The 13,614-nt window shown below is 49.5% G+C and overlaps 1 protein-coding gene across 12 annotated transcripts in view; it reads right to left on the minus strand.

Moving 5' to 3' along the window:
- Nucleotides 1-13,614, minus strand: part of PLEKHA7 (pleckstrin homology domain containing A7) — a 228,757-nt gene that overhangs the window by 24,641 nt on the left and 190,502 nt on the right. For 9 of the 12 annotated variants that reach the window (XR_003514710.1, XM_027563389.1, XM_027563387.1 and 6 more), the window contains 5 exons: nucleotides 11,401-11,454; nucleotides 5,629-5,709; nucleotides 1,937-2,005; nucleotides 1,682-1,762; nucleotides 346-495 (listed from right to left, as the gene is read on the minus strand). Coding sequence is in view for 11 of the 12 variants with exons in the window: in XM_027563389.1 (XP_027419190.1) it covers nucleotides 346-495; nucleotides 1,682-1,762; nucleotides 1,937-2,005; nucleotides 5,629-5,709; nucleotides 11,401-11,454 (435 nt within the window). In the remaining variant the exon portion in view is untranslated. The remainder of the gene's footprint in view (nucleotides 1-345; nucleotides 496-1,681; nucleotides 1,763-1,936; nucleotides 2,006-5,628; nucleotides 5,710-11,400; nucleotides 11,455-13,614) is intronic. The other 3 variants (XM_027563388.1, XM_027563391.1, XM_027563396.1) reach the window with 1 other exon arrangement.

Below are 13,614 nucleotides of genomic sequence, written 5' to 3' on the forward strand. Positions count from 1 at the left end.
ACATCAGACAGACAAATTAAAGAGCAGAAATTCTGACATCTCAGAGTTAACTGCACACAGATCAGGGGAATAGCTGTGCAGGCTGCTCTGAGATGGCTGACCCCTTGGGTGTCACTGCAGTCACCCAGAGGCACTGACAGCATGCACCTTAAGGCACCGGTAGAGACGGACGTGTCACCCCTGACAAAGTAAGCTACTGTCAGGAGGCAGTCTGGAGGAGTTCTGCTATGCCAAGACTCTCGCCCCTGGCCACCTTCTCAACTATAGGTTGGGAGACAAGAAAAGCAGCCCCCTCCCAGCCCATCCTGGGGGGGCAGGGGTGGGGCCAGGGGAGCATCTACGCACGGTGGACTCTCTGGAGAGCTCGGCCCGGATGTGGACAAGGTCCTCTTGCAGCAGCCTCTGCTGGTAGGCAATCTTCTCCAGGTGCTGGGGCTGGTCTCGGTACTGCTCCATCTGTCTGTGCAACACCTCCAGCACCGACTCTAGCTGGTCCTGAGCCGGACCAGGGCCAAAGAGCAAGAGGATAGCAAGACAATTCCCTGGTGGCCCCCTGCCAGGCCAGAAGCTAAACAAACCTGCTGGATCTAAGCAAGACTGAAGAGGCCAGCACCCAGCTAGGGGCCTGAGAGTCAAGGCCTCTGAGTCCAGCTCTGACTTTGTCTGCCCACTGGGTGGCCTCTTAGGACAAATCGCTTAACAGTTCTGTGCCTCAGTTTCATCATCTATAAAGTGGGCATAAGGCCATCCACTCCTTAAGGGGATAAACTATGAGGTAAATCAAAGAACAGATGGAAAAACCTCTCTAAGCTGTTGAAGAAGAAAATTATAAGCCAAGTCCTGTTGTTTAGCCTATGAGATTTATTTAGTAATTTCTTCTCAGGTATGGAACCACTGTCGTAATTAACATCTTGGCCAAACTAGGACTGCTGGTTAAACCATTTTATTCACCATTAAGTGATCTTTTCAATATTCTGGATTAGATAACAAATTACCTTTCTTGGGTGTTCCTTGTAAACTATACTCCTGCTTGAATGTTAAATTTTTATTTCTAAAGTTTAACATTAAGATGTTTGAATGTTCAATTTATGTATTTAAACTATAATAAACCAACCCTTTTTGTTAAAAAAAAAAAAAAGCCATGTTATTTATAAACTTTTGAGTACCATGAATATAATGCCTTGTTAAAATGCAGAAAAAAGTTCACACAAAGTGTCTAAGAGACCAAATATCAGTGGTTACCAGCCCATTCCTCCACTCCACACTTGCTTCCTCTACAGTCAAGATCCTTAGAGGAAAGGAAGCTTAGGAAGAGACAACCTCTGCCGCATTACGACTCTGGCCACTTCCCCCAAGACGGCCCCCCATCCCTGGGGTTCAGGGGTGTGGCATCATCACTACAAGCCAGGCCTACCTCTCAGGGCTGCTGGGGAGAGCTGCGTCAGGGCAGAATTAAGGTTGGGGACATGGTATTTGGAATAAGTAGGCTGAGGTTGCCCCACAAGGCTTCCTCTGGGTTCAGACAGAAACCCCACAAGATACCCTTAAAATTCAGACACTGTTCTAGATAAAGGAATACCTGCCGTCCAATACTCACACGAGAGTCCAGTCTATATTGAGGAAAGACAAGATGACAAAAGCCCCGCCACCCAGCCCAAGATTACACAAAACTGATACACACTTTGTTCTCCTTAAGGGCTCGTATCTTGTCTTCCAAGTCCTGGAGGACCCTATCTTGTTCACAGAAGACGCTCAGCTTGACCTGTGAACAAGAACAGGTTGAAGAGGGCCTGGGAGCATGAGGAAAGGGCACGGCCTTGGAGAGTGACCCGAAAGCCTGTGGCTACGGAACCATCCAAGCCCTGCCTGAAGCAGCCCATCCCGGGCCTGGGGGCAGCGGGCAGGCGAGGGTCGGCCTGAAACCCAGCTCACTCACGTCAATGTCACTCTCGGCGATCTTCACCGGCTTCAGACTTCGGTCCTTGAGGAGATCCCGGCCTGTCATCTGGGAGGTGAACAATTTAGAGAAGATTTAACCACGGGGTTCAGAATCAGAACTCAGGAGGGAATGTTCGCCCTACAACAGACAGGTATGGAAATCTCGGCAGTGGTAGGGAGGATCACGGCACAGAAAGGGAAGAAACATGGGCAATACCTGCTTTAATTTTATGCTTATTTCATTTCAGGGAAAAAATAAATGAGATCTTACTAGTACTTACAAATTTCTCAAAGAAAATATAGACTTTCAAGTTCAGAATCAATAGTAAAGGCTTAAATTTCATCCAAATGAGTTCAGTATGAATCACAGAAGATTTGCCACTGATAAGACAGAGTTTTGCTACTAAATCTGGGGTTAAACCTAATTAACAGAAGTCCATGACCCCCGCCCGGGGCTATGGAGTGAGTGGACCAAGAAAAATTAGCAAATCCCTTGGGTATCATTGAGCCCTTAGTTCAAGGAAGTCTGAGCAGCCCACATCCCCATGAATACGATCAGCCTTCCTCATTCTCCACTGTTTAGCAAGAGGATCTGGTCAAAGGAAGAAGCAGCTGGGTGATTCCTGGCTGGGGTTTTCAACTGATCCCTGAATAGCTGAGGTTAGTCTGAACTTGCAATACAAGTTACCCTGCCCTCTCAAGAAAAGAAACCACAAAGCGGCAGACAAAAACCACCCAAACTTAGGGGCCAGCAGAATTTCACAAGATCTGCCATCCTTTCCTGGACCAGTGTGGGCGACATGTCGCCCTTCACTCACTGGCCCCTACGAAATTAAACAGTAACTCTCTAGGCCATGTTTCCATTTCCACCAAGTCTCCTTCTTTGTCAAAAACTGCAGGAACAGAGGGACCTTTTTCACAGATGCACCCCGATGGCCAAACCATGGTCAGGGATGGCCAGGTCAAATGCCCCTTGTAGGGGAGGCTATCTTGCTGAACTCCGGTTTGCAGATCTGGCCAGAGAAATGGAGGGTGGAGCTAGCTACAGCAGAGAGAGATGGTGTGTGCACTACGCAGAGGGTCCCACTACAGATGGACACACAGCTGCTGGAGAAACGGCCCTCACTTCCTCCCTACTCTATCCAGTTTGTGAGTGTGAATCAGAAGCAGAAATAGATTAGCAGATATTCCCCTCAGAACTCAAAATCTGTGTACCCAGATCCAAAGGTCAAGGTCAGGGGAGAAGCCGTCTTCATGCCCTGAGCTGAGGGGCAAATCTAGGCTGCAGACCCACCCCCGCCTGTTCCCCTGCTCCCTTGGGTGGCACAGTGGAGGACAGGAACCACTGTCTTTATCTTGGGGGAAGTCAGCCCAGGACGGAAGGCCTGGCACTCTGGGAGGCAATAGGCAAATTGCTTACTGCCTCCCAGGTAGGTGAAAGGGAAATATATGTAGGTCAATCCCAGAAAGAAGTAGAATCCAGCCAAATTCTGCTCTTCAAACTGGCAAATTATGTGTACATACACAGTCAAATACAGTCACAGAACACACTGACCACAACAACAATCCACAACAACAGACCGCGCTGGCTCCTGCAGGGCAGTGGGTGTGTGGTGGGGAAGGGAGAGGGGAATGAATCCTGGGGAACCACGGACAGCTGAACTTCCCAGACCGCGCTGGCTCCTGCAGGGCAGCGGGTGTGTGGTGGGGAAGGGAGGGAGGGGAATGAATCCTGGGGAACCACGGACAGCTGAACTTCCCAGGCAGGACACGGGAACCCAGCAGGCACAGGGTGGGGTCCTTCACTCTGTGTCACCGTCCTTTGCCCAAGTGAGGGGCCATGTGCTTGTCTGCTCTCCCAGGGGCTGACCCTGGCTGGCTTCCTAGGAAGAAATCAGTTTCAAATTGAGATATGCTTTGGGGATTTTTTCCTCTTAGCAAAAACTCTTTCCTTTCTGTCACTGAAGCTTTCTTTTGGATGATACGTTTTTGATACTGAAATAGCAAAGGCGGGGAGTCCAACTGAGCAATAACTCATTTATCCAGCACCGTCAGGCAAGGAATGAGGTATTTCTACACAAAAAGGGCACTTTCAGAAAGCTTTCTAAAAGTATGTCCTTCACTGTCTTCATGGAATACTGAATATAAATGTGACCTTTCTGGGGATGAATCAGAGTCATTACAAAAATCAGTAATATAGAATTTCTTAGAAGTTAGTGTTCAAGACTATTTGCTTATCTAGCAAAACGCTCCCAAATTTCTGTGCTTTCATTTCCATTTCAGATTGACATAAAAATGTTTCTTCTCTCTCTCAGGATATTAGCACTCTCTCTTTTCTAAGAAATAACTTTCTCTTTGTCCCCTCTTAATGTGCGGCTTTTAAGGTGCTACAACTTAGGAATTCAAGTGACCGAGTCTATTAGGATTAGAAACTCAGCTGACGGGACCCACTCGCTGCTCTTCTGTCTCCCTCCCTCCATCTGGGCCTGGTGCCCATCCGGGGACATCCTCGCACACCTGATGTCTGCCACTGCTAGGGGCCTTAGTAGACAACCTGTTTCCCCTCATTTGACAGTAATCTATTTAGGAGTAACTGTGGGGACTGTCACATATTTTCTCTGTAACCTCAAAGCCCAGACCAGGGCCCAAAGTACTGAGGCTATTTGAGAAGCGTTTGCTTAGTGAGTCCATGAATGTAACAAAACCAGGTGCGCTGGCTGTGCTAAGGGCCTAAGTCCTCTTTCTATGGGGTAAAGGTCACAGGCTTCAGAGCAGAGGCTACGGGACAGTGTTTAGATAGCTCACAGGCCCTTTAAGCTTCTAAATTTAGCTTCATTCCAGAGACTCGAGGCTACTAAACATAGTCACAGCAATACGTACATCTAAATTTCCTCCTCAAATTGCACTTTGTGATAGCAATGCTTAAATCCATTCAGAACATTAACTATGAGTCCACAACTGTGGGTTCAACTAAGTCACAAGAAAAAGTGAAGTTAGTGGGCACTCATTCATTTGAAAGACTCTTGGCATCAGGTCACCCAGGCATCTAACTCCCCTCCCGTACACTCAAAGACACCTACGCTCAGGGCTTCAGATGACTGGACACAGCTCCTGCATTCCCACCTGCAGCCTCCTGTGGGACGCTATAAGAGCTGGCCATGCTTAGGGCACTGCCTCTGCATCTCTCAAAGAGGAGGGTGCTGGGCAGGTGGGTGCTTTGTTCTAGTCCAGATCTAGAATGTTTTCAAACATCAACACCTTGTCCCAAAGTAGAGCCACCCTAATATCAGGGCTACGGTAGAATCTCAGGACACCCCGGCTCCTCCAAGGTGACCAGGAACTGCTGCTCCCTCCCCAGGAACGCATGCTCTAGGGCAGCCCTCACCATGGAGGCAGACGAGTAAGAATGGGAACACAACACAAGCTTCTGGCAAGCTAGGCAAGCCCCCGCTCCGCCCCCCGACGGCAGCACAAAAGATGGAGTCACAAAACACGACAGATGAGAGGCTCAGCCTGGTGCACCAGCCAAAACGCCGAGGGGGCTTCAGTAGAAAGAAAATAAACCGAAAATGACTTGCAGGAAGCCTGGGGGCGGTCAGGAGAGCCCCTGGTTAAGCAAGTGATGGAGTCGGCACTGAGCCAGAAGCAATGGAATGGCCCCGCCTGGAGACACAGATCAGGTCATCTTACGCTTCTCCTGGGCCGACAGCCCCGTGCTGACTTCTTCAGCACTTTGTAAAGCACGTTGATCAAAGGTTCATTATTTTTTATCTGTTCCAAACAGAAAGGCAAATACAACAAAACGTAACAGGTAAGACATCAAACGACATTTGAACGAGCCAGAATTTGGGGACATGGCAAGGGGAAACCTTAGGAGGATGTGTGTTGTGCAGTTTTAATGAGTGGGTCTCAGCTGGTTATGCTGCTTCCCAGCCAGTGGACCTTTCCAGATTTCAGTTCCCTCATCTGTAAACCGGCCTCCTAAGCGCTGCCTGGAGGGTCTTCGTGAGAGCGCCGATTTCAGTGCCCATGTCCTTCCTGGTTCTGAAGGCAAGAGGGGACTCTGCTTCTTCCTGCGTCCTCCCCCATCACATACTGAAAGATACTGAATCTGTGGTTTAGCATGGAGCCATGCGTTAGTCTCAGCCCCACCAACATTTTCCACCTTGGGTCTCTCAGACTCTCGCTGTCACCACCTAAACGATTGTCTCACCAATGACACCAAATGCTTCCAGCTCCCTTGAGGGACCGCTGTCCCCACCTGCTAAGACTGGATCTCATCTCTGCCTCCAATGCTGTGATCACACAGGAGCTTTAAAAAATACTGATGCCTGAGTCCCACTCCAAGAGAATTTGGATATAATTGGTCTGTGGTGGGGCCTGGGCACTGGGATTCTTAAAAGCCCTTCTGCTGCTACTGCTAAGTCGCTTCAGTTGTGTCCGACTCTGTGTGACCCCATAGATGGCAGCCCACCAGGCTCCCCCGTCCCTGGGATTCTCCAGGCAAGAATTCTGGAGTGGGTTGCCATTTCCTTCTCCAATGCATGAAAGTGAAAAGTGAAAGTGAAGTTGCTCAGTCGTATCCGACTCTTAGCGACCCCATGGACTGCAGCCCACCAGGCTCCTCCGTCCATGGGATTTTCCAGGCAAGAGTACTGGAGTGGGGAAAAGCCCTTCTGGGTGAGTCTAATAGGTAGCCAGGAGTGGGAGCCACTACACTAAAAAGGGGTTCTTAAACTCGAGCATCCTTCAGAATCACCTGGAGGGCTGTGAATATACAAATTTGCTGGGCCCCATCACCAATGGTTCTCACTAAGCAGCTCTGGGGTGGGACCCAACATTTCACATTTCTGACAAATTCCTAGGAAGTGCTGACACTGTCAATCTGGGATCACATTTTGAGGATCACTGCTTTGAAACCATGTTTCTCAGCCACAGCTACACATGAGAAACACCTAGGGAGTTTTTGTTTCGTTCCTTCCCTCCCATTCTTTCCTTCTTAAAGGGTATACTTGAGTACTGCCAATTAAATCAGAGTCTCTAAAGGATTTTAAAAACACCTGGTTGCTCTAGTTCATGACCAAGGTTAACAACCTCTCTCCAGAACAACAGACCTCAACTTTCTGTGCACAAGAATCCCCCCAGAGCTTGATTTTTAAAAACACAGAATTCTGGGCATCATTTCCAGAGATGCCCAGCATCCTCCACACCTGCAATTTTTTAAATCAAGCTCCTGGCCATCCTGAGACAGATGATGTCCCAGACCATGACTTAAGAGATTCTACTCCAGAAACAGACTCTGAACAGAGAAGCCCCGATCTCAAGCTCAGTCAGAAAAAGTCCAGAGACCAGGCACCTGGAGCCACTGATAACGTCCCTCACCAGGGACAAGAGCCCCTCTGGGGCTGATTGCAACTGCTCCATCTAATGTGGCTGCAGGTACCCTCTCCCCACCTCACTTTCCCAGCTGTGCTTTCCAGTTACATAAAAATAATTCAAGCTGTGAATAACTGCAAACCCTCACACCTGCTTTTTAGACCTAGCTTAGGTGTAGGGTTCTGAAGAGCAGAACATTAATGCCAAAAATACAACTCAGTGAATACAACTTCAGGGCAGGCTTAGAATCAGTACATGGCACACGGAAGAAAGGAGGCAGGTGTGAAGTTAGTCACAGGGTTCGAATCTCAGTTGCCTAACTTTGCAGAAATTACCTCTCTGGGTAATTTGATTAGTGTGGTGGGGATAATAATTCGTATTTGCTCACAGAGGATTTAAGTGAGATGATGAAAATCAGGTGCCCAAACAATGCCAGGCAGGAACAGATGCTTAATCAACGTGAAATCCTTTCCACCCTGGCAACATCAAGTAAAATGCCAGGGAAATAAACATTTCCAAAGAACACTAACACACAGCATTTTTTAAGACAGTGGAGTCTGCTTCTACTTGATCCTTTGGGACCCAGAAGGAATGCTCAGACCAGACTCCACAACACATGGGCAAGCACCCACCACCAACTGGTTCTGGAAGATGAGGATCAGCTGATGGGACATGGGCTTGGGATCCTCAAGTCTGTGGCATTTGGGATAGAGACATGGGGGACCCTAGGCCCACCTGGTGGGGGCAGGGAGACTATCTTTCTCCAGAAAGGCTTAGCTCTCCTCATGAGGACCCAAGAGGAACCTCTCCCAAGAAGCTGGTCACAGCAGGGGTGTGCTCAGCGGCATCTCCGCGCCCAGGTTGGGCTACACACCCATTCAGATGTCAACCTTTCTGAAAGTGACTCACAGCACAAACCCCGGCATCTTTCCCCACACATGCTGCTGGTAAGCCAAGTGTCTCTCACCTGCTGGTGCTGTCACTGGGGGACGGGTTCTCTAAGAGGAGCTTAGCAACCGGAGTAACGAGTATAAGAGCAGTGAAGTGCTGGCATCGACACAGCTGTTTTTCATGACAAACAGTGACAATTTCCAATCGTGAGCTACTGTTTTGGTCACACACGTCTCCTAGCTGGTAAAGACACAAGGATCCACCTTGCCTCTCTCTATCACATTGTGCACATTTCCTGGCAGAAAAATCCCAGTTCAGCTCCATAAAAAACCGAATGGCTTTGCGTCCACAGTAGTAGAGGCGGTACTGTAAAAGCGGCCGGGAGGCAGGGGGCTTAAGAGCACCAGTTTCAGAGTCAGTGCTACACCCAAGTACGGATTCCTCGGTGACTACCAACACAGCCTTGGGAAAGTTGTTTATTTCTTTGAGGTTCAGTTAGTGAAAAATATAACACCACCTCCTTTATAGGGCTACTTACAGGGGTTACTTAATTGAACAGAAGTGAAGTAATTCATGGTGACTGACACGCATACCCTCTGTGGCTCTTCAGTTTCTGTGGGGAGTCAGGACTCACAGGGCCTTCTGGCTCTGCTCCATCATCCTGTGCCTCAGTTACCCCTCCCCTCTCTCTCAATCCCTTTAGCTCAACGCAGGTTTGATCCCTGGGTCTGGAAGATCCCCTGGAGGAAGCCATGGTAACCTACTCCACTACTCTTGCCTGGAGAATCCCATGGGCAGAGGAGCCTGGTGGGCTGCATCCAGCGGGTCACAAAGAGTTGGACATGACTCAAGAGACTTAGCACACACACTACTACAATCTTTAAACAAACCTGAGCTGGATCTTCTCTCTAGGACCCACTGTGAGATCAGCTATCCCACACAGATGGGAATCAGAAGACAGCTATTTCCTGTGACTCTGGCTCAGGCGCTTTATTAAGTTCCCTTGCACCATGCACCAAGCTGGCTGAAGAGTTCTACGAGGTACACGTGTGCTGCCGTGAGCCACGCCTCTCCCACAGGCCCAGGTAACATCACGGATGCTCTACAGATATTTCTGTGTGGCCTGCATGACCCCGGAGCCGGAGTGAAAGAACTGAACGGGGGCACGGTGAGGTCAGGGAACAAGGATGTGGGGATACCCAGAGCAGGTGGAGATCGGGGGCTGCTGATCCTCGCTCTAGGTCAGACGGGGAAGGTGGGCATGGTGGAAGGACCTCCCCAGGATCAGAGTACTGGAGGCTGGGCTGGGTTGCCCATCTGGCCCATGCCACCATGTCTGAGCACTTGGCATCCTGAAGCCTGACTGCCACCACCGACAACACCTACTCATGTTCTGCGTGACCTAAAGACCACATAAGCTAGGGTTTTGAGAGAACCCTCTTTGTTTAGCTCAGCTATGAAAGCCAAGTCTGACTTTTGTTCACTGCACCTTCCTTCCTAAAGCCTAGGACAGATTCAGGAACATGGACAATCTGCCCCCACGTCCCCTGAGCCCCAGCCACACCCTGGCTCCCACCGTTCCCTTCCCTTTAATTTCAACCAACCCAAGCCCTCTGGTTCTTCAAGGCTCCAGACACATGCCGCCGCCTCCAGAAGCCTTGCTGACACATCAGCCCACGGGGATCCTCACTCTCTCAGATCTGAGCACTGAGCCAGACACATCTTTATACACTCCTTGCCATAAATCTGTGTTATTTCAGGATATTTTCTTTCCCCAACCCAGAGCATTTGGAAGTTTCTCAAGGAAAGAAATCCTCAAAAAAAAAAAAAAGAAAGAAAGAAAGAAAGCCTCAGTTTTTCTCTTGCCTCTCCCCCAGTTTCTCTGAGCTGGGTATAGCACAAACACTCAAGTTATTAACAAATAGTAAGTTAACTGAGCGATTCCTAATCAAAGGCCTTGATCTTGCCTCAGAGTGGGGAGGCCTCTCATCTGCTGCCTGAGGACCCAGTGCTCATAGTCCTGCTTCTGCCAGGCTAGATGATGAGCCCGGGTTAAAAATATGTCAAGCCAGGTACCCTGGGGGCTGAGGGAGGCATGCCTCAGTGACCGTCACCTGGGTGTCCTCCCTTGGGGGCCCTTGCCCGCCCTCTAACACCCACGGTAAATTAAAGGTCACATTCCTTCAGTCTATGTCCTGGCTCAGTCATAAGAAGTGCTTTTCACAGTGGGAGCTTTCGGAGAGCGGTGGGAACAAAACAATAGCTGCTCTCTTCCCAGCAGAATGCCTCTCGCTTCTCCAACAACTTGCCCAGCTCTCTCTGCGCTCTGGAGGTTGACTTAGAGCCTGAACTTCATCACCTACAGGGAGGGGTCTGGTGTTCATCTCCTAAACACAGGTGGAAGACCACAGTACCCCTCAGGGCCACAGGATTCCGTGTGGTACCTGCTCTCCCAGCAACAAAACTGAAGCCACCAAACCACCGGTGCCTGAGAACACACATCAGGGACACCCTGTGAACCAAACCTACCCCCACCCCACTGGAGGCTCTGAAGAAGCAACTCGGTATTATTTGGAGAGACCTTGTGGTTCTAACCAAGGACAGGAAAAAAGCAAGAGTGTGTGCCCTCATTTTGTAAACCAGAAACCTGACAGCAAAATTCATAAGAAACTAAGAGCCCAGCATCTGAGGCGATAAGAAGTAAAACTCTTCTGAAAGGGAGAAACTTCCGGTTATAAAATAAATAAATCATGAGACAGTAATATACAGCATGGTGACTAGAGTTATTAATACTACATTGCATATTTGAAAGTTGCTCAGAGAGTAGATCTTAAAAGTTCTCATCACAGGAAAAAAGAATTCATTACCAAGAATGGTGATGGATGTTAATCAGACTTACAATCACTTCCTAATACATACAAATGTCATTTTGTTGTATACCTGGAACCAATATAATGTAATATGTTTATTATATTCCATTTGAAAAATGAAATTTTCAAAGCCACAGCAACCAAAGAAAAAAAAATCAAAAACACCAAAACAAAACTTCCGCCTTCCGATTCAGATGGGAGACACCTTCATTTGAAACCCAGATTTATAAGACCTGCAAGGCCTCTGGCTTTGGGGCTGGTCTCCGATGAGGCTCACACTCAGAAAGGTAAGCGCCAAGGAAAGCAGACCCCTGAGGCCACTCACCTTTAGGTCCAGGTACTCCAGGTCTTTCTTCAGCTGGAGGTAGGTATCGTCAGCCTTCAAATGAAGCAGAGAGAGAAAAAAAGCCAGCTATGAAAACCCAAAGGTGTCCCTTCAAGTGTGAATCATTTACACGGTGCAGCTTCAGGGACGAGACCACAGGAGGACAACATCCGAGCCACAGAGGAAGCACAAATGTCTTGGTGCAGCTCAGAGCCCCTCAGCATGGAGGATCTCACGGGTCCACCATGGGGGGAAAGCCAGCGTGCCCCACCATGGGCTGGGGACAGTCTGAGGGGGAGCAGGGGGCCAGCACACATCCTATCAGAGGGCTAGGACAGCAGCACAGCTGAGGTGGAGGTGAGCTCCGGACACAAAGCTAGAGGGGTCTGCCTGAGGGACATGCTACGTTCCAAACCTGGTCGCCAGACCTCTGCACTGCGCAGAGGAAAATGACCCCTGATCAGTGCAGACTGGTGCCTGGAAGAGGCATGGAGATGACGCAGGTGACCCAGGGAGTCCCCTTAAGACCCTGGGTTCCAGGAGGATAAGGACCTGAGGCTCCAATAAAGTGCCCTGGAAGTTCTGGCTCCATTTGCTCAGTATGAAGTCAAGGTGGCTGTGCTGGGAGCTAGATCAGGAAGGTCCAGGCAAACCGACCTGCCTGCGTCATCTCTGACAGTCCGGTGAGTTCTTCAATATGATGACCAGAAGCAGTGAGAATAAGAAAAAGACTCTCTGATTCCCTAGAACTGGTGCTTTCCACGTAATGGATTACAGAAGCTAACTGTGAGGCAGAGGGACTATGAAAGCTTCAGAAAAACAGTCCTGGCACTTTCTCCGCCAGCTCAGAGGCCTCTCAGCAAGCCAGGGCTGCGAGAGCGGTCTGGGTTTAGAGCTCTGATGTAATACCAACAAAAACAGGGACTCCCCCAGTGGTCAAGATGCTGTACTTCCACCGCAGGGGGCATGGGTTTGATCCCTAGTCAGGGAACTAAGATCCCAAAAGTTGTGTGATTTTTTTTTAATCCCCCAAAATTAAAAAATAGACTACAGGCTTGCTGAAGTATTTTTTAAGAATAAATAAATAATGCTAAATGTTTAGGCAATGTTTTAAAACATAAGAAGGCCTTAAGGACCACGGCCAGGTACACCAGTGGCTTCTAAGGTCTTATTTCCGACCCTAAACTGTCTCCTTACCCATTCCTACTTCCTCAGTCAGCCCAGTTCCACAGCAGTAAGAGGGATAGTGCCAAGCAATGTTATTAAAAAATCACCCAAATTCCCAACTTAGGATTTTTGCATATGTTGCCTTAGACTCATTTTTCCAAAGACATTTCCTGAGTCCTTCAGATCCCACTAAAATAGGACAGGTAAGGCAGGTGACAATTCCTCACCCTCCTCATCTGTCCCCTACCTACTTCTGTGCAGCCAGGAGGCCAGCCTTGTGTGGACCAGCATTTTCTTTAGGATGATGCCCAGGATAACAACTGCCTGGCCATGCAAGAAGCTTGCCTGCAACAACCCCCCATGTCTTGGAAACACTGTGCCAAACAGGACCTGCAATTCGGCTCCGGTCTTGCATGCCCCTGACTGCAGGATCCTGGGCAAATCACTTCCCCACCTGTTTCACCTAACCTGTTCCACGTTACTGTGAAGTTCACCAGGCTAAGGGGTGTGAGGATGCTCTGTCAATCAGCAGGGCACTGTCCAGATGAGAGGACATGATGCCTTCTCCTTCTGGGCTGACACACACCTTTCAGCATTGCAAGGAGTGCCCACAGTGGCAACAAGGATGACAACCAGCACAGCCCTTGGACGTGACCACACACCAGCCTGGCAATCACTACTCACAGGCAAAGAAGCCACAGTCCAGGTCCCTCACACCCCATGCAGCCTCCCACCCTGCTCCCAAGCACTAGGGGCATAGGCCCCATGATGGCTGCACAGTGTCCGGCAGTAGCATCCAGAAGCGAACAGGCAGGAACAAGGGAGAGAGCCAGACAGCAGGACAGACTAGAGCACGGGCACGAGGGAGCACAGGCCAGCATGGCACTCCCTGGTCCCCAGGGTGGCCCCCAGCCCTGAGGGGACCCACCAGCGCTGACCTGGCAGGAGGGAAAGGTCAGCTGGTGCTGCAGTAACTGGCCGATGGCGAAATTTCGCACACTGGCCAACCTGGCCTGGTGCTGCCGTAACTGGGCGAGAAGCAGTGAG

This window comes from Bos indicus x Bos taurus, chromosome 15 (genome assembly GCF_003369695.1).
Source record: "Bos indicus x Bos taurus breed Angus x Brahman F1 hybrid chromosome 15, Bos_hybrid_MaternalHap_v2.0, whole genome shotgun sequence".
Classification (NCBI taxonomy): Eukaryota; Metazoa; Chordata; class Mammalia; order Artiodactyla; family Bovidae; genus Bos; species Bos indicus x Bos taurus.